Source organism: Arctopsyche grandis, chromosome 8, assembly GCF_051622035.1.
Source record: "Arctopsyche grandis isolate Sample6627 chromosome 8, ASM5162203v2, whole genome shotgun sequence".
NCBI classification, from domain to species: Eukaryota; Metazoa; Arthropoda; class Insecta; order Trichoptera; family Hydropsychidae; genus Arctopsyche; species Arctopsyche grandis.
Window position 1 is genome coordinate 15,554,686 of NC_135362.1, and position 18,767 is coordinate 15,573,452.

Genomic DNA, 18,767 nt, shown 5'->3' on the forward strand with positions numbered 1-18,767 from the left:
TCATGAACATACTAGTTTGTTCAATATGTTTAATATGTTCATGAACATACTAGTTTGTTTAATATGTTTAATATGCTCATGAATATAATAGTTTATTCATACACGAACTATGCATGTCTAAGCTGTCAAAACAGTTTCCACGACAAAACGTCTACGACAAAATGATAACGCGACATAATGTCTACGGACAAAATTATATGTAAATCTTCGTCATCACACATTTTATTGAACACTTATACGTTTTTTCGTTAAAAAAAATATTTTTGAACATATCAATGTTTTGTGTATGTACATTATTTCGCGTAATCCTTTTGTCCGTAGACATTATGTCACATTATCATTTTGGCGTAGACGTTCTATCTATATACGTTTTATCGTGATACCGTCAAAACATTTGAGCTGTCAAAACCTTTAAGTTGTCAAAACGGCAACAATTTAAAAGGGAAATCTTATGGAAACTATGTATATTACGACGTTGCTATAATTCTTGTTTCCGCTACATAAATAGAGGATGGGAAAACTTATGCCTAATAGTTTATACATGAAAAAACTTTTTTCTTTTGTGTACACTTTAACTGTCCAGATCGGTTCGTGTATGAACGAAATGTACACTTGGATTGTAACATATACACTAACATCAAAATAAGATAATACTATAGGCATAAATACTAACAAGAATAAATAATGTGTAAAATCACCGGATAAGTAGCTAATTGAATTGAACTAAGATGTATTGACATAATATATGAACAATTCAAAAATTAAAAAAAATCATGTATGAAAAATGTGGGTCTACCTCACGGCACCGAAAGTTAAAAGGTCGAAAAAGCAAATATCGGAAGGCAAAGATCGAAAATCGAAAGATCTTAAGTCGAACGATCAAAAAAAAGGGTGCATGGTAAACGGTACTATGTATATATAATTTACATATATCAGTGGCATGCGGTGAAATTATCTCTCTTTTTGTCATACAGCCTTGTTTAATGTGCGCGCGCAGGATACGGGAGGAAAATCATGTTCCTCTTGATCCTGTTGTATCCTGCTCGCGCAAATTAAGTGAGGATGTACGACGAGGGGAGAGAGACTTTTATCGCACGCCACTGATATATACATATACTAACCGTTTTTATATGTATGAATGGTAAACGGATATTTTCGACTTTTTCACTGTCGACTTTTTGACGGTCAACCGAAAAATGTGACTAAATACTAAATACGAAATTCTTGATACACTCGAATTTATGACAGGACGTCAGCAAATTTGATAGAAAATCGACAGGAAAAATCAATGATCAAAATCGAATGATGCGACATACATTATATACCGAAAACGCAAATATCGGAAGGCAAAGATCGAAAATCGATATGCGCGCGCACATTAATACGGGAGGAAAAGCCTGTTCCTCTTGTTCCTGTTGTAACCTGCTCGCGCAAATTAAGTGAGTATGTACCGTTTACCATGCATCCTTTTTTTTTTGATCTTTCGATTTAAGATCTTTCGATTTTCGATCTTTGCCTTCCGATATTTGCGTTTTCGGTAATTTCACATTCCGGCCCGTCACGGAGACCGGCGACATACATATGTATACTGAATATTCCATGAAAAACTCGGCGACAACGGTCTGCAGTCACGAAGAGAAACCACATCAGATTAAAAAATCCAAACAAAGAAGAGGGACTTTGTATATTTATAGTAAGTAGGGTCCCGAAAGATATTAGTTAGTACATATACACAAGTAATCAAAAAGTAATATAGGAAATACATAATAGTAAGAGTGTACTAGAACTACTACATGGATGTTTCGTAGGGGTGGTGGTCACACAATATGGTCACACAATATCACCCCGATCAAACGTAGTACAATCGTATCCGTGAGTCACGTGACGCTTCATCGGCAAGTTTATGAATGAAAACGTGACGACACGTGGTCTCGACCACGCCCTTACGTATACGTGGTGACGTCACGGGTCGGAAAACATGCGCACAAACTCGACCTGTCGACCTGTCGACCTTGAACACTCGCCACAAAAGAAAATCAACCCCTTCGAGGGGGTTGGCTTTGAAACGTCAAAAATGCAGACATCGTGTGTGGAAACTCAATTCGTTGCACACAATTAATTCTTAGCTAATTTTGTGTGCATTTTTGAATTGCAAAATTAATACGGTACGTATACTCGTTAGCATATTTGAAATGCACAATGCAAAGTAGACTATCAGTGTGTTGTAATCGACCTAGAAGACTTTATATTATAGATTGACTGACGAATTGTAAACATCTCTATTTATTAGAACAATTATAGAGCTGTTGCTATCGATGAACATAATAATAAACTAGGTCGAGAAAATTGTTTGAGCTACCAATGAACGTGGACTTGAATGTGCTCTTGAATATTTTATTCTGATTATCATTTTTTTTTTAACTAATTATTAAAAATTTTCATCACTATGTATGTAAACTTTTGTTAAGACAATATTATTTGGAGGTGAATTTGTATAATATGAAGATTCAATATTCTATATGCATACTATAAGGATTAAGCATGAAGTGAAATTGTAAATAGGTTTTTGAGCTTTTTTTCCTATTATGTTTTACACTGACTAACACTCAAATAAGATCATTTGTAAAATAGAGAAGGATCACTAGATCAGAAACGATTATAATAGATCTAATATTATAAACAATAAAATCATTTCAAAATCAAAATAAAGTATGAGTGAAATCTTTTATAGTACTGTTAACATGATCCTATATATTGTCTTTTTTTTTGCATTAAAATAGTGAAAAAAAAAAACAGTGGATTCATACATACAATCAAAAGGTGAGTAATACATGCACGAATGTTGCAATTTCCTGTGTAAAATTTGCATTCTTTTATAGGAAAAAACGTATTGCCAAATTAAAATGGACCCAACGGCCACGAACAAAACTGAATTTTGCATTTCATGTCAAAATAGATCTCATATATATATATAACAAAACGCATATTGCTCCAATATGTAAGTGTAAACCGTGGAGCGAAACTGATTTATTCACTCGTTGATTGTTAGTATAACACCGTTAATTGCATAATATAAACCGTTTGTTCGAATTGTTTCAGTGCTATAATTGAACTAATTACCTTCCATTAAAATTATAACATGCATATAGAAGAGTTATAAAGATCAAAGAACATACATCAATTTCATATTAGTTAACCAGAAACATTATTATCGTTCATAGGAATAAAGTAGGTATATTCAAAAATGTTTCTAGCATACATGATAAATTGATATACCAGAAAAAATATCTACATAATTAAAAATACAATAAAAAGCTTGTAAAAAAAATATAATTTTCTCACTTCAAATCCAAATATTGCATTGCATAGCTGAATATATCTCCGGGCAGTTCATCTTCGGACACGTACGGAATCAAAACTTTCAAAACCAAGGTGTCCGGTTCCGTTTGGTTCACCGTTTCGAAGAAACGACGATACTCGGTCAAATAGTCATCGTCTTTCGGATCGAAGATTTCACTACACTTTGATTTTCCATAAAAGTTTGTATTCGACATTTTGAACACTTGGCACACGGTAACTATTTAACGGTACAAACGCACGAATTTGAGCAATATTTTTTCGATACAAACAAGTAAATCTATATATATAGTGATGATTTTGTAATTTTATAATCGATTAATAATACTTCATATGCATATAATGAACACAGAGTTAAGGTACGTGAAGTTTTAACACTACCGAGACGACATCATTAACTATTGATATTTTTTAAGAATAAATTTAAAAAAAGTTTGTATTTCACAGCAACAATACTGGTCCTTTCTAACCTGAAAGAAGATCAACAGTTACTAGTACATTCAATATATGAATTTATTTTTATAATGAACAATGAACAAGATCTGATTATGCATTATGGTAATTTGCACGGGTATTCAACATATTTTTTTTAACTAAAGATACAATATATGTTGAACTCTTTTTGTTTACATACAATACCTACAATGAAACTAATATTTGTAATAAATATTATTGTTTTGGCACACTACAACCAATATGAATATGTTTTTGCTTTTAAAATTATATTTTTTGTTATTATGTATAAGAATATATCAAAATTTATATTTAATATTTCAGAAAATAATTTTATTATTTTGAATTTTTTATATGGTGTTAAATATTTTATGGAATTTAAAATAAAAATGAATTAATATTTTCTTAATGAATCAACTTTAGGCAAGGTACATTGATAAAAAAAATCAAATAAAAATGTAAAAACATAAGCAATAAACATCCAATTGACATACTATATATATGTACAACAGAATGGTGACAATATTGTCCTTGCACAATTATTGAAAAAAAAAGTTTACTTTTCTTGTGTGGACAATTAAAGTAATACAATTGAAACATTTTAAATTATTTATGAAAATTAAAAAAAGAAAAAGGATGAGGGGTGTACTATGAGGTGTGTTGTTGTTTTTAGTGGGGAGAGTATTGGTGTGTGTGTAAACAAGTAGAGTCGCTTGGCAACCAAAAGCCGTTAAAGCACCCAGAAATAAACGACAATAATGCATGAATGAGAAACGAAGAGATGACAGGGAGTAAGTACGGTGATAAAACACACGGATTAGTGATAGAGGATACGAGACGAGGTGAGACAAAGTGCACACAAACTCGACGCGACACCACACCTGACAGCGACCCGTCACCGACTGGCAGTAGTGGCTACTGGAAGTGCCAGTGCCAGTGCTAGTGCTGTGTGCAGTGGATTGGTAGCGGTGAGTGGCAAACTGGCAACTTGGCAACTTCGTACAACTATAGTGCATGCTGGCATCTGGCAGCCCCGTTCCCCGATCAGCAAACTCATTACTCATTATTAAGATGCGTATTTCTGGTGACCAAACAGCTAAACGCTTCACAAAAGAACGTACGGCTATTCAACGAAGATAACTGATTACACAGTGTTGAATGCAGCGTCAAGTTCAAGCAGGGGCAAGTGAATTTAATAAGCTACTGAAGGCGCGTTCCGCTGAACACAATCCAAAAAATGTTTCAAATGGTATGTAAAACAAATAAAATAAATTATAAAACATCCATGTCCTTCATTTAACATTCGTGAGGCTCTTCTGACCGTTCATATGATGTATTACAATTTATTTTATTTGTATTACACACCATTTAAAACTTTTTTTGAATTGTGTTCAGCGGTACATGTGTTCAGCTGCCTTTACATAAGTTAATTTGGGTTTTCCTACAAATTATTGCAAACTACTCGGCTGCATGCTCATTTCGATTGAATTTTAACTGTTTGAATTTCAACATGCACGAAAAACGAGATATTCATGGGGTTGTGCAGATGACATTTCGATGTACATTCGCTACGTCAACACTACCGATATCTACGAATTTTTCCATAACCAGTTCCTAAATAGCAACCACAGGTTGCAATATGGGAACTGGATATGGAAAATTCGAAAATATCAGGTGTAGATATCGGTAGTGTGGACGTAGCCATTGATGATTGGCAATTCTTAAAATTGAGTTGGATCTTTCTGGTAAGTTTAAAATGGCAAAAGCCGAGACAAAAGTATGAAATGAGCATGCGTCTGCATGGTTTGCTATCGTTTGTAGCGCAGGGCTTAATTTGCCACTGTGTGAACTTGACGCTGCGTTCAACAATCGTGCGATTTGTTCTATTCGTTCAATGGTTGTGTGCTCTCTTGTCAAACGATCAGTTTCGTGGAATCAAAAATGTTTTTTTTTGTCATAGGCCTAATTTTCAAGCTACTATAAATTATAAACTGTAAATTTAACTTTTTACTTTGAATATTTTGTATTTTTTATTTATAGAGTTGTGGCGGCTCGCTTATACGACATGGTCGAGTTTGGTTGCCTTCCTGCGAGTGGGGACCAACCCGGCTGGGTTCGGAGAGCCGCTACTCACTCTGTCTTCAGCTGTCATATAATAAACACGTGCATTAACATGCCAGTCGTCTCATTCGTTCATCCTCCATAGAGTCTATACTAAATTTGTACGTTTCAATACATTTATAATTTTTTTTAAATTTTATTTCATTTAACAATAATGGCAACCATAAATTTCGGAAAAATATTTCGGATAGGTTAGGTTAGAATGACCGTGAAACTCCGGATATGCATGGGTTGTGCACGCGTGTGATGATTCTTTATAGTCGAAAAAAAGGGATGGCTTCGCTGAAGCTTCTCTTCCTTCGCTGGTGACTTTGTTCCTCAGCTCATCTTGGATCCCACTTCTGACAACCAGTGTTGCATAGGGGTGGGTGGAGGATCCAAATAAAAGGCCAAAGTCGCTTCATAGCATTTATTGGGTGATTAAGGAGATCCACGCACAGCCAGTGCTCCGTCCAGAATGCCTTGATATGGCCAAAGTACCTGCTTATAAAGGGCAGGTCACTCACTGCATCTTAGACGTCCGTTTACTTCTTCATTGTTTAGGCACGTACATGGACACGCAGTCCCACGGAGCAAGGCACGCAGTCCCACGTTTTCGCGCTGTCAGTTCTGAGAACTCTAGCGGGAAACGACCGAGTGCCATTACCGGCCACTAAGTCAATTCGGGGGTCTCCATTGTTAGCCGACTGCCTGGAGATAATCCTCGAAACCAATTATGTCAAACGGCGCGCCATTTGACTTTTATTTTTCTCTTTGACGTATTTTTCCCATACGCTACAATAGTTATATATCATACATATAACATTTAAATGAAAATATAAACTAATACAGTGGAGCGACGACTATCCAGATGGAATGAGGCAAATATAGACATTAAAAAATAGCCTACTATCGGGAGCTTGGACCATATAATTCATGTATGTATATATACATATATATTACACTTTTATAAAAGTATACCAGCATGAAATAGTCCACTCTACACTGGTCAATACTATATTCTGTGAATCCAGAAAAGGTTCAGAATCACTAATCTAACTGGTAAAGTTGGAAACATTTGTTATTTAAGAACAAATGAAAATAAATGGAATTTGGCCGTCTGGCTGGTGGAATTCTGCATCGTACAGCATTAGAAACGTGTGCAAGCAGTTTCAAAGATGTGTGATTCTGCAGGTGACATGCGTTAGAAACACTGTTAGTGAGTTTTACCATTCACCAGTGATACATCTACACATATGTATATAGTCTTTCCTCTCGAGAATTATCCAAAATCTGGATTTCCTATTTCTCGAGGAATTCGCATATCTTTCGAAAATTGATGGAATCCTGTTTGAACACTTGTAAAATCCCTTAGATATTGCTTGACAATATAAAATCTTCTGTAAGGAATTAAACCATGACATTACTAATACATTTACAAAAATAATTTTTATTTGAACATTTAAAATCTACGAACGAATGAAATCTCCCAATCTCTTCCATCAAAGAGACTAATCCAACAACACCAACGAGTCCCGATTTATAAGAAAAAGAGTTCCAAGTATTCGAATCGATGGGCAAGCGGATAATGAATTTGCAGTTACTATTCATGTCGAATAAGCTAATATCGACTCTAAATAAGTGAGAATGTTGAAAAAACTAAAAAAGATTGAAAATGGCCGATTCCACTCTAGATGGTTTATGTTTTTAAGAGGGTATTTAAAGAATAATTTGTAAATATGTACATCGTAATCAAAATGACTTCATGCGAAATTTTCAAATGGGTTTGTTTTGTACAATAAATAGATTGTATTTTGTTTTTTGTTTGTTTAACACATATTTTTGAATTAGTATAAGACTTTTATAAATCGTAAGTAAAGAACTACATCTGATATTTGTAAAGTTATTTTTAGTGGTTTGCATTTTTAGGTTCGTGTTCGTACATTTTTATTAATAATTTTTAAAATTTGTATTATAACTAAAATTACAAGAACTAATTAGTAATATAGTCAATAAATGAGTTTTTTATTAATTATGAAAAAAAAATTTATATGAAGATATTTCTTGAGAAATTAAAAAAAATTTTCATTTCTCGAGAAATGGAAAACATCGATAAATGAGAAACGCTATATATACTTAGGTACATTGATAGTATAATCCTTAGTTTTTGAGGTGAACCCGGTCATTATTCTATTACATAATATGGGTTTCATAAGTGTACATTTGTTCAATTTAAAAATACAAAGAAATCTTTAACAAATATTTTATTAACTAAAATAACAGCATGTAATAAATTATTGTACTTTATATTCACGAAATAGAGCAATACGTATTAGTTGGATCCATATAAATACTTTCCTCGCCTTTCATTTGTTGAGATTTTGCCGTTAAATATGAATGTTCGTCTCTTTGTCTTATCCATTCAGGTAATGGTTTATTCCAATCTTTCGGAGGCTCTTTCCTATTTCTCCATACATTGTTGTTATAATGTGCATCCATACGAACTTTTCTTCTATCTGATTCACTTTGAATAAGGGTATGCTATAAAATATTGATAAATAAGAATTTGGAATTGCTTATTAGATAATATCGAAACAATTCGGTTTATTATACTATTAAGTCATTATACTATTATACTTCAACTTACTTTTGCTTTGTAGTCTTGATAATTTATCCATTTATAACAATTGTCGGAATCTTTTTTCCATTGATTACAATCTTGAAACTCGCCAAAAACAAAATACTGGTGAAATCGAGATTTAAAACTTTTGCAATCTTTATATTCATCTTTGTAAGAATCGCATGGTCTGATCTATAAAAACGAACATGTCACTTTTTTATATGATTCCATGTTTATTTTCAACTATGTATATACATACATATTATATATTGGAATATTATGAACACATACATATGTGGTGAAATTATTATTGATTAAGTATGTGAGCAAAAATCTGAATTGCAATATGGATCCACCAATGCTTTCCATATATATACATACTTGTTTAATGCTATTGTTTTTTTTGCAAATTCTTATTGTTATACATACATTAAAAAATTGCTTGCTAATGTTTTTCAAGCAATTTCTTAATGTATATGTGTTGTAAAATTATAAGTCAGCATACATGGTGTTCACACGCCCAAACCATAAACTTCACCCGAGTTGATTGTATATTAAATTTTATAAACAAGAAACACTCGGATCGAAACTCTTAGAAAATAAGACTGTAATAAGGAACAGTTCTAAATTTCTGGAGAAGTTCAGGGGAAAGGCGGTAAGTGTGAGAGCTTACAAATTCAAATTTTTATCAAATACCTAATCGATATAAAAATATTTCAAGATTTCAAGATGCGCTGTCGAATAATTGTACTAAAATAAAATTTGAACACTACATTGATGATAGGTTATAAAATTAAATCTAAATAAGTCATAATTTTAGTAATATGAAAATTTACCAGCCAGTCATCATCATCAATTGTGGGAGACGCTGAAGCTTTTTGGTCCTCTTCTTGAGACATCTCATTGTTGGGCGCACCGCCCCGACCATTTGAACTGTCAGTCTCCATAACCAAGACGGGGTATGAAATAAAATAATCGGGGTTGCCAGACGAAATTAATACCACGTCAAAATTGAATAAAATTACACAATCAATATTATCAGTTATCAACCTATCACGCGATCTATATCGGAATAATATCAAAGTATCATTAAAATATTGCCGCGTATCCGAAATGTTTTGAAATCCGCGATACCAGGAAGCGTGGATTAAATTATAAACAATCCCTTCCCTCAGTTCGCAATATTTCAGAGGGTTCGATGATTACTTGTCAAATGTGAATTGGTAACAGGATAACCGCTGGCATGAAAATCGCGCAGTTTTCTTGCGACCAATTTTCGTGCAACAAGGGATCCGCGCGAGCAATTTTCATGCGAGCGGTTATCCTGTTAGCGATTCACATTTGACAAGTAACCCGTTTACCATTTCAGACTGTGTCGAGAACAAATTTCAATAAACTCTTTCTTTCTTACGATAATTTCTCTGCATTATGGAACCTGAATGATATGAATTACCTTAATAAATGTAAAATTAATGAAAGCCTTCATAAGATTTGACAATAATATAAAATAATCACGCCGAAAACGACAAGAGATAATTTGAAGATAAAATTTAACAATCTTCACAGCAACTATAGGTAGGTTTTTAATTTATACTAATTAAATAAGTTTTGTATTAATTTATTTGAACTAAAAAACGGATACTTTGTATTTAATAATGGTTTGGTGATTATTCCGCACAAAGTGATCTCGCAAACGTCACTGAAATCTCGATCACGGAACATCTGGCTCCCAAAATTCCATCCATCGAGAGTTATCCACACGAACTATGACACTAACGAGAACTCGAGTTCCAGATATTCGATATTCGCGACTTTTGTAGCAAGTTTGTCGTGCGATCGCAATGTGCGAAATAGTCCGTTGACCCTTAGTAATATTGTAACGTAGAGATTAGGTGGGTGGCGCTCGTGGACCGATGGCTTACGAGCGCTAATCACCTGATCTCTCGTTCGCGCCAAAATATCCTCGCCGAATGATTGAGCCGTATGCAGCGGCCAATGGGATCGCCCCACTCATCGACCAATAGTTTACATGTGTATGTATGTATGTGTTTTGTGCCCAACGGGTATAAATATGGGGCGCTCTCAGCCTGGAAATCATTCCGACCTGGAGCGTCGACGAGAGCACACGAATAAACACCTTCTACAATCCTCCTGCGTCTTTCTTTCCGATTCTGGAAGCCCCCTCTTCACGTCTACGCAATAATATTGTCACGTACGCCGCGGATTAAGCGAATAGAATCCCAGAGACTATGTGATCGTTCAAGGGTTATCTGCTAACGGATTAAGTAAGTGCTTGCACTTACTTCTAGGATTATATCTGGACTAGTGCATTTAGGCTAAACAATGACCGCTATTAGTCCTTTCTCAGAATCGGTACGGGGCGACCCAATGTCGTGGGAATACATATTCGAATACGTGACTATACAATAGGTAAACAGATTAGACGTCCTGAGAGATCTACCCTTTAAGGTCTGTTCATACTTAACAGCACTGCACGGCTTCAGCACTGCACGACTCCGTTTCAAATATGTCATTTTATTACATTTCTATTCATATCTACCTACACGTCGCGGTCACGTCACGCTTACAGTAATTTGGCCGAGTGCAAGGCAAAATCGGCTTACTTATACATTACAGGCCATGACGACACGGCGCAATATTGCTTATGTCGTATTGTTGAGTACTTACAATATGAATGCATACGCGTGCATTCGTTTTTGTTGGAAGAAGAAGCTCAGGAAGGCAATAAAAAAGCACGGAGGCGTTTTTATGTGCATCCCATGTTAAAAAATAGAAAACCCGAAGGCGAGTTTTGGACACTGTATAAGGAGCTTGTGGATGATGGACAAATTTTTTTTAAATATTTCCGTAAAATATTAAAAAAAAATTTAAATATTTGCGCCAAAACCATGTTGAAAGATTGAACAGCTGTCAACTGTCACTATCGATAATTGGTCCAAAACAGCAAAACGGCAGACTCATGGCACGTAATTCGCGTGTATATTTCCACGATGGCCAAAAAAACGGATCCGATACGTTGACGGATGTTGCTGTAAGGTATGAACAGGAAATGTCGGGTACTGCTGTAAGCCTGCCGTGGCGTAAACGTGACGGTTGGTATGAATATACCCATACAAAATGTACCAAAGAATACTTTTCGTACGGCCGGATACCTGCTGAAGTCGGTACGTGCCGACTAGGTATGAACAGACCTTTATAAGGCGGTACATAGGCGATATCAGGTCATTCTGGACTGGGTACTGCCAGTGCGTGTATCTCCTTAATCATCAATAAATGCTGTGAAACGACTGTTGGCCTTTTACTTGGATCCTCCACCCACCCCTACGCAACAATATCATAGGGTTCTTATTTTTTGGGCTAAAATTCAAATGGTTAACGACCCTGAGTGGGACGGCCAATACTGTAGCGTTTCTCTGAAATAAAAAGATTAAATTAAAAACAAAAATCTATATTTTAATGGTTCGGTGATCATTGGTCATTTTCATAGCAAAACTTGTCTTTGTGACCATCGCAATGTGACTAATAATCCAATTACCATTATAATAAGTATCGTTGTTGGTGCTGGCTGTGTAGGGTGTGGCGAGAGGCGACACGCGACACGTCTCCCAGGAGCTGTCAGCGGTGTGGTGATTCGTTGACGTCTCGCTGACACGCCGATACACCAAAATGGTTTATATTTCAATTATATATAACAATCCTACAATTCATTTTTTTATAACTGCCCATTTATAATCCCATACACTGTCTAAAATGTGACACTTTCATTATTTGACCGCTTACTGATGATGATCCAATTTCAATGGTTACATATATCGTAATCGAAGTACTCATGGTATTCTATTGAAATTTTGTCGAATTTTAGGCTTTGGATTTACAAACTGGCAATTATTATATATCTCTTATATACTCGTATTCGTTAATTCGTTCCTACTCAAACCTACTATTATATTAGTAACTAATGAGTTGGCATGTCAAGCCGATAGCCATTAGTTCAAACTGGATTTATTTTCGTCTTTGATTATTTTGAGATTATGTTCGATTTTATTTCATTTTTGCTTAATGAACTTTATTTGAATGGAAAATGATTGAATTACAAATTGATGTCTAAATGTATTGATTGGTTCATATAATAATACCTTATGGCACGCTTCCTTTCATTGACACTATCATTGACTGTATAGCATTAGTTTATTAACACATTTTCTTACAACATAGAACCTCTACTGTGTTATAAAATGAGCCATCTGTAATGTCGCTATGTCACAAATCAAATAATACATCTTAAATAAAATGATCATATATTTTTTTTTACCCCTATGTATGAATGTGTCATTTGATGTTTATAACATAATATTAATTTAAACGGCATTATGCATTTATTTCCATTATTATTTAAATTACGATAGTTGAAATTTTGGTTTTAATATTTTACACAATTTTTAAAAATCTTCGGTTTAACAGCCTCTAAGATTGGATATAAAACGTAAATTGACGGCTCGCTCGGACAGAGTGAAATCGGTGGATCAGCATCCCACGGAGCCATGGATTCTTTGTTCATTATACAATGGCGATGTTAATATTTGGAATTATGAAACACAACTGCAAGTTAAGCGATTTGAGGTAAAGTAATATTATCGCACTTTCAAGCAATTGAGAGCTTAGGGTTTTTATTTATTTATTATCAACATTTATAGGTTTGCAACTTGCCAGTGCGAGCTGCACAATTCGTTCCAAGAAAAAATTGGATTATCACAGGATCTGACGATATGCAGATTCGCGTTTTTAACTATAACACGCTAGAGCGGGTGCACGCATTTGAAGCACATTCAGATTATGTGAGATGTATAGCCGTACATCCTACCCAACCGTACGTGCTAACCAGCAGCGGTAAGTTGAAATAAAAGATACTTCACAAATTCTATAAAAACCCTTCTCTGAAAGCATATGTTCATTAATTTTGCAGATGATATGCTAATCAAATTGTGGAATTGGGAAAAGGTTTGGGCATGTCAACAAGTCTTTGATGGCCATACCCACTATGTTATGAAAATTGTGATCAATCCGAAAGACAATAACACATTTGCCAGTGCCAGTCTTGATAGAACTGTTAAAGTAAGTCGATATTTTGTGATTTTAACTAAGTTTTAATTTCCAGTTTATAATAATTTTGACTTTGCTCAGGTTTGGCAGTTGGGATCCTCTACAGCCAATTTCACTCTAGAAGGTCATGAAAAGGGCGTGAACTGTGTTGATTATTATCATGGTGGGGATAAACCATATTTAATTAGCGGTGCAGATGATAGAACTGTTCGCGTTTGGGATTATCAAAATAAAACTTGCGTACAAGTCTTAGATGGTACCATTTAAATCCCTACTATGAAAGATATATTTATTTTTTTACGATTTTATTTACACCAAAGTATTTACGTATCAGGTCACACTCAGAATGTTTCGGCTGTTTCGTTCCATCCCGAATTACCCATATTAATTACAGGATCAGAAGATGGCACAGTGAAAATTTGGCATGCAGGAACATACAGGTATAGAATATTTAATTTGGTTGTTCGCCTTATTGAGTTAATTTAAAAATATTACATTTCTAAAAATTACTTATTTTAGATTGGAGTCGTCTTTGAACTATGGCTTTGAACGAGTTTGGACTATTTCTTGCATGCACGGATCAAATAATGTGGCACTTGGGTATTCTTTTAAATACATATGCATTTCCATTTTTCATTGGAAAAATATAATATAATATTTATTTAATTGTTTTCAGATATGATCAGGGATCCATTATGATAAAGGTAGGCCGTGAAGAACCAGCAATGTCAATGGATGTTAATGGCGGTAAAATTATTTGGGCTAAACACTCTGAAATACAACAAGCCAACTTAAAAGCCTTGCCTGAAGGTACGATACGTACATCTTTAAGTTGATAAATTAATTGAGAGTTTTTATCCATTAACTTTATGAATAATTTTAGGTACTGATATCAAAGATGGCGAGCGTTTACCTGTTGTGGTGAAAGATATGGGTTCATGTGAAATCTTTCCTCAAACTATTGCACATAACCCAAATGGAAGATTCGTGGTTGTTAGTGGAGACGGTGAATATATAATTTACACTGCAATGGCTCTGCGTAATAAGGCTTTCGGTACGGCTCAAGAATTCGTTTGGGCTAGTGATAGCTCTGAATATGCTACGCTCGAATCTTCAAGCACTGTCAAAGTTTTCAAAAATTTCAAAGAAAGGAAGAGTTTCAAACCTGATTACGGAGCTGAAGGTAATGTTAATGCTTCATTGTTTGATAATGAAACATGTCACCTTGGGTTATATGTTTATATATACTGTAAATTGTGATTGTAGGAATTTTCGGCGGTTATATGTTGGGTGTTAAATCGATCAGTGGAATGGCATTTTCATTTTATGACTGGGAATCTTTGGATCTAATAAGACGGTATTTAAGCAAATAAATACATACGTTATTTTATTTTACTTTTATAACTGGAAACGATTATTTTTAATACTATTTACAGGATAGAAATTCAACCGAAGCATGTGTATTGGACAGAGAATGGTAACTTGGTTTGTTTGGCCACAGATGATTCCTATTTCATTCTGAAATATGATGCATCTGTCGTTACTCGAGCGCGTGAAACTAATGAAGGAATATCAGAGGACGGAATAGAAAATGCATTTGAGGTAAATGTTTTAACTAATTTCGAAAATTATTAGTAAATGTTTTTTTTTTGCAAAAATATAAATATTTTTTATGTCAATGATTGTTTTTTACTTACAAATTAGGTCCTCGGTGAAGTAAATGAATGTGTAAAAACTGGATTATGGGTTGGGGACTGTTTCATATACACTAATGCCGTAAATCGTATAAATTATTACGTTGGAGGTGAGACTGTTACAATAGCCCATCTCGATCACACAATGTATTTACTGGGCTACGTCCCCAAAGAAAATAGGTAATATTTTATCATATTTTCTATGCATATTGTACTTATATTTATAATGTATTAATTTGCAAATAAAATGTTACAGGCTCTATGTCGGTGACAAGGAATTGAATGTAATATCGTACTCAATATTATTATCAGTATTGGAATATCAGACTGCTGTTATGAGGAGTGATTTCGAAACAGCTGATAAAGTTTTACCAACCGTTCCAAAGGAACATCGCATCAGAGTTGCACATTTCCTTGAAAAACAGGTATACATATAAAGTTTTCTTATTATTATAAAATATTACAATAAACTTACTCAGTTATATGTGATTTTATTAGGGTTTCAAACAACAAGCTTTGGCAGTATCTACTGATCCAGAACATCGCTTTGAACTTGCCATACAATTAGAAGATGTCGATGTAGCTTCCAAGTTGGCCGACAACCCTTCGCGCTGGTTACGTGTAGCAGATTTAGCTTTGCAAAAGTCCAATTTGGAGTTAGCTAGTCATTGTTTCAGGAAAGCGGATGATGTAACAGGATTATTGACATTAGCAACCAGCTCCGGTATGTTTTTTTTCATTTGTTAATTTGAACGTTAAATTAAATGTGTTATTTATTAAAAGTTAAATATGCTTTTAGGTGATGAGGAACTGTTATCGCAGCTAGCTAATGATGATGAAAAGGAAACGGCGGCTAATGTTAAATTTTTAATGAAATTTTTATTGGGGGACATTGATGGGTGCTTAGATTTACTCATATCTGGTGACAGTTTACCTTTAGCTGCATTTTTTGCTAGGTATTTTTTTTATATTTTAGTATGTATTTGATACACGTTTAAATTTTGAATCTTATTTAATATTATTATTTTAGATCATACTTGCCTTCACGTATCTCAGAAGTTGTTCAGAAATGGAGGCAACAAGCATCAGCAACTAACGAAAAAACTGGACAATCTCTCGCCGATCCTGCTAATTATGATAATCTATTCCCCGAACTTAAAGTTAGTTTTATTTTTTTTATATATACTTTTTTTTAGTTGAGAGTTTTAATTTATAAATTTTACAATTTTAGGATTCGCTTAGATTAGAGAAATATCAGAAAGAATATGGAATCCAATGGCAAAAAGAAATAAAATCAACGCCTTTCGGTGTGTCAAATGTTGAAAGAAATTTAGAAGAAGAATACAATGAAGCGGTTTCTAATGGAACATGGTTATCGGAAGATAGTTCTGAAATATCACCCGAAGAAATAAAGTAAAATAATATATCATAAAGTTTACATCAGTTTTATTTTTTTCATATGTGTCATTGTCTTTATTATATTTTATTTTCAGAATTAAAACCACTAAAGATATACTAATGGATTTACCGGTTGACGATGAGGTTGCTAATCTTCTTGGTGATGATTTGGAAGAAAATCTTGAAGTGATGCATTTGGAAGATGGCGATGAAGCGATGCTCGTATGTATTTCTATTTACAGCTTAAATATGTACATCTGTTAATTAGAGTGGTCCTCGATTGTGAATTTTTCTCTTCACTTCAATTAATAAACATCGATTTTTTTTTTTTGTGTAATACATAATTATTTTTCTTTTTTTTTCTAGGAAAAATTGCTAGAAGGAATTTCGGAATAAGTCTATGATACTGCAATATAAAATTATCACACAGTATTTAAATTTATAATGTCATAGAAAGTACAATTAATTAATATTTAATTTTCATCATTTGGCATTTTCAACAAATTCAATCTGACATTCCGTATAATAAATATATTTTTAAAGTTTGTGTTAAATTATTTTTAATAAATTGAATAGAAAAGTCATTGAAATCCCGTCATATTTTAGTTTTAAACCATTATCAATTGACTTAAACACCTCTGTTATTAATTATATTTTATTTGTACATTTTTAAGTACGTACACATTGCATTTTTATATATTATTTTTCTATATAAAAATTTGTTTATTTGCAGTTAAACTAAAATATATAGTGCAAGTTTGATTTATTATATAGAAAATATTGGAAAAAAATAAAGAAGTATTTTATAGATAATAAACGTGTTTTTTTCATGGACTTGGAGCTATTATTATTTTTGGGCTTCAAGATTCTGAACTTTCTGTATCACTATCAGAGTGCCAGTACTGAAAATCAAAATGATACAAATATTTAATTTTGTTTAAAATATTCTAATACATGTGTGTATATTAAAACATTTGAATATTTTACCCCTTCTACGTTGTTGACTATGCATGTAAAAAGAGCAGCTGCCACTTCACAGCCATCACTATCATCTTCAATTTCATTTACTAAATAGCACAAATTAATTATTAGTATGCTATTTACATACATGTATGTATGTATATAAACTTATTGCGCTATATTAATTAATTCCAGTGCGTTTTTGTAGAAGAACTGATGCCAGAGCCCGCGTCTTAAGCTTATTCATTCTAGCATCGAACATTTACTATCGGGATAGTTAATTCAATTTTTATTGCGTGTGGTGGTTTATATTTTATTTTTGAATTGAACAATTCTTTAAATCACGAAAATAGGTGTCAAAACGCTATTCTAGTTCGTTCCTCCATAAAAATCGCACTGGTCAATATTATTGTTTACTTTAATGCTTACCTTTTAGTGCACATTGGTCTATAATGCTTACAACACTACTTAACACTTTAGGGTAAGGATCTAGTGCTCGTTTCATTGCTACTAAACCGCCATCAATACTGTATTTTCCTTCTGGAGTTATCTGTAATATATGTAAATACATTTGATGTAAATATTCTTATATTATATATTAAAACTTTTATGTTAAAGATAATGATAATAAAACTAACTATTGAAATTTTTTTGTACATGCATGCAAGTAAACAGCGTCCGGCTCTAGAATTGGGGGGTTGAAAGTTTTTTAATGCTATGATATCATGTTCTGTTGCAAGGGATTGTTGAATACAGTCTTCATCCAATAGTACCTCTGGTTCTTCGATTTCATAATCTGATGTATTCTAAAATAAAGCAATGGTGAATTATATTTTTTTTTAATTTTTAAACTTTAATTTCAAGATATGTATGTGTAACAAACCTCATGACAATTTACCACAGAAAATATAAATAATAGATATAAAGCTTTAAATAAAATAAACATTTTATGAAGATATAAATTAAGTAGAAATATAAAGTAAATGTAGTATGTTAGCAGACTAACTGAAAGTGGACTTACTTAATAAGTGGCATATGTGTACATATATATAGAATGTGTTCTC

At 33.4% G+C, this 18,767-nt stretch overlaps 4 protein-coding genes across 5 annotated transcripts in view; 1 reads left to right on the forward strand and 3 right to left on the reverse strand.

Moving 5' to 3' along the window:
- LOC143915487 (uncharacterized) overlaps positions 1-4,763 on the reverse strand; it is a 108,068-nt gene extending 103,305 nt beyond the window's left edge. Inside the window, exons 1-2 of one of the 2 annotated variants that reach the window (XM_077436163.1) lie at positions 4,625-4,763; positions 3,343-3,827 (exon numbers count right to left, since the gene is read on the reverse strand). In XM_077436163.1, coding sequence (XP_077292289.1) covers positions 3,343-3,554 — 212 coding nt within the window. In that variant the 5' untranslated portion in view covers positions 3,555-3,827; positions 4,625-4,763. The remainder of the gene's footprint in view (positions 1-3,342; positions 3,828-4,624) is intronic. The other variant, XM_077436164.1, reaches the window with a different exon arrangement.
- Positions 4,764-8,157: 3,394 nt separating this feature from the next.
- Positions 8,158-9,487, reverse strand: LOC143915634 (synaptic plasticity regulator PANTS). The gene is made up of 3 exons (XM_077436345.1): positions 9,367-9,487; positions 8,558-8,722; positions 8,158-8,451 (listed from the first exon to the last, which is right to left on the reverse strand). Exons 1-3 carry the CDS (start codon positions 9,475-9,477, stop codon positions 8,221-8,223), a joined length of 507 nt encoding a protein of 168 aa, XP_077292471.1. The 5' UTR covers positions 9,478-9,487; the 3' UTR covers positions 8,158-8,220.
- A 2,600-nt stretch (positions 9,488-12,087) lies between these two features.
- Positions 12,088-17,554, forward strand: beta'COP (coatomer subunit beta'). Its single transcript, XM_077436165.1, has 19 exons — positions 12,088-12,220; positions 13,013-13,171; positions 13,246-13,438; positions 13,515-13,663; positions 13,733-13,907; positions 13,986-14,091; positions 14,171-14,251; positions 14,328-14,461; positions 14,535-14,834; positions 14,918-15,008; positions 15,088-15,253; positions 15,356-15,525; positions 15,602-15,770; positions 15,844-16,069; positions 16,145-16,301; positions 16,376-16,505; positions 16,577-16,758; positions 16,839-16,965; positions 17,110-17,554. Exons 1-19 carry the CDS (start codon positions 12,218-12,220, stop codon positions 17,137-17,139), a joined length of 2,748 nt encoding a protein of 915 aa, XP_077292291.1. The 5' UTR covers positions 12,088-12,217; the 3' UTR covers positions 17,140-17,554.
- Positions 17,491-18,767, reverse strand: part of LOC143915854 (uncharacterized) — a 121,597-nt gene continuing 120,320 nt past the window's right edge. The window contains exons 4-7 of the mRNA XM_077436675.1: positions 18,342-18,509; positions 18,133-18,253; positions 17,731-17,810; positions 17,491-17,645 (exon numbers count right to left, since the gene is read on the reverse strand). Of these exons, the coding sequence (XP_077292801.1) occupies positions 17,604-17,645; positions 17,731-17,810; positions 18,133-18,253; positions 18,342-18,509 (411 nt within the window). The 3' untranslated portion in view covers positions 17,491-17,603. The remainder of the gene's footprint in view (positions 17,646-17,730; positions 17,811-18,132; positions 18,254-18,341; positions 18,510-18,767) is intronic.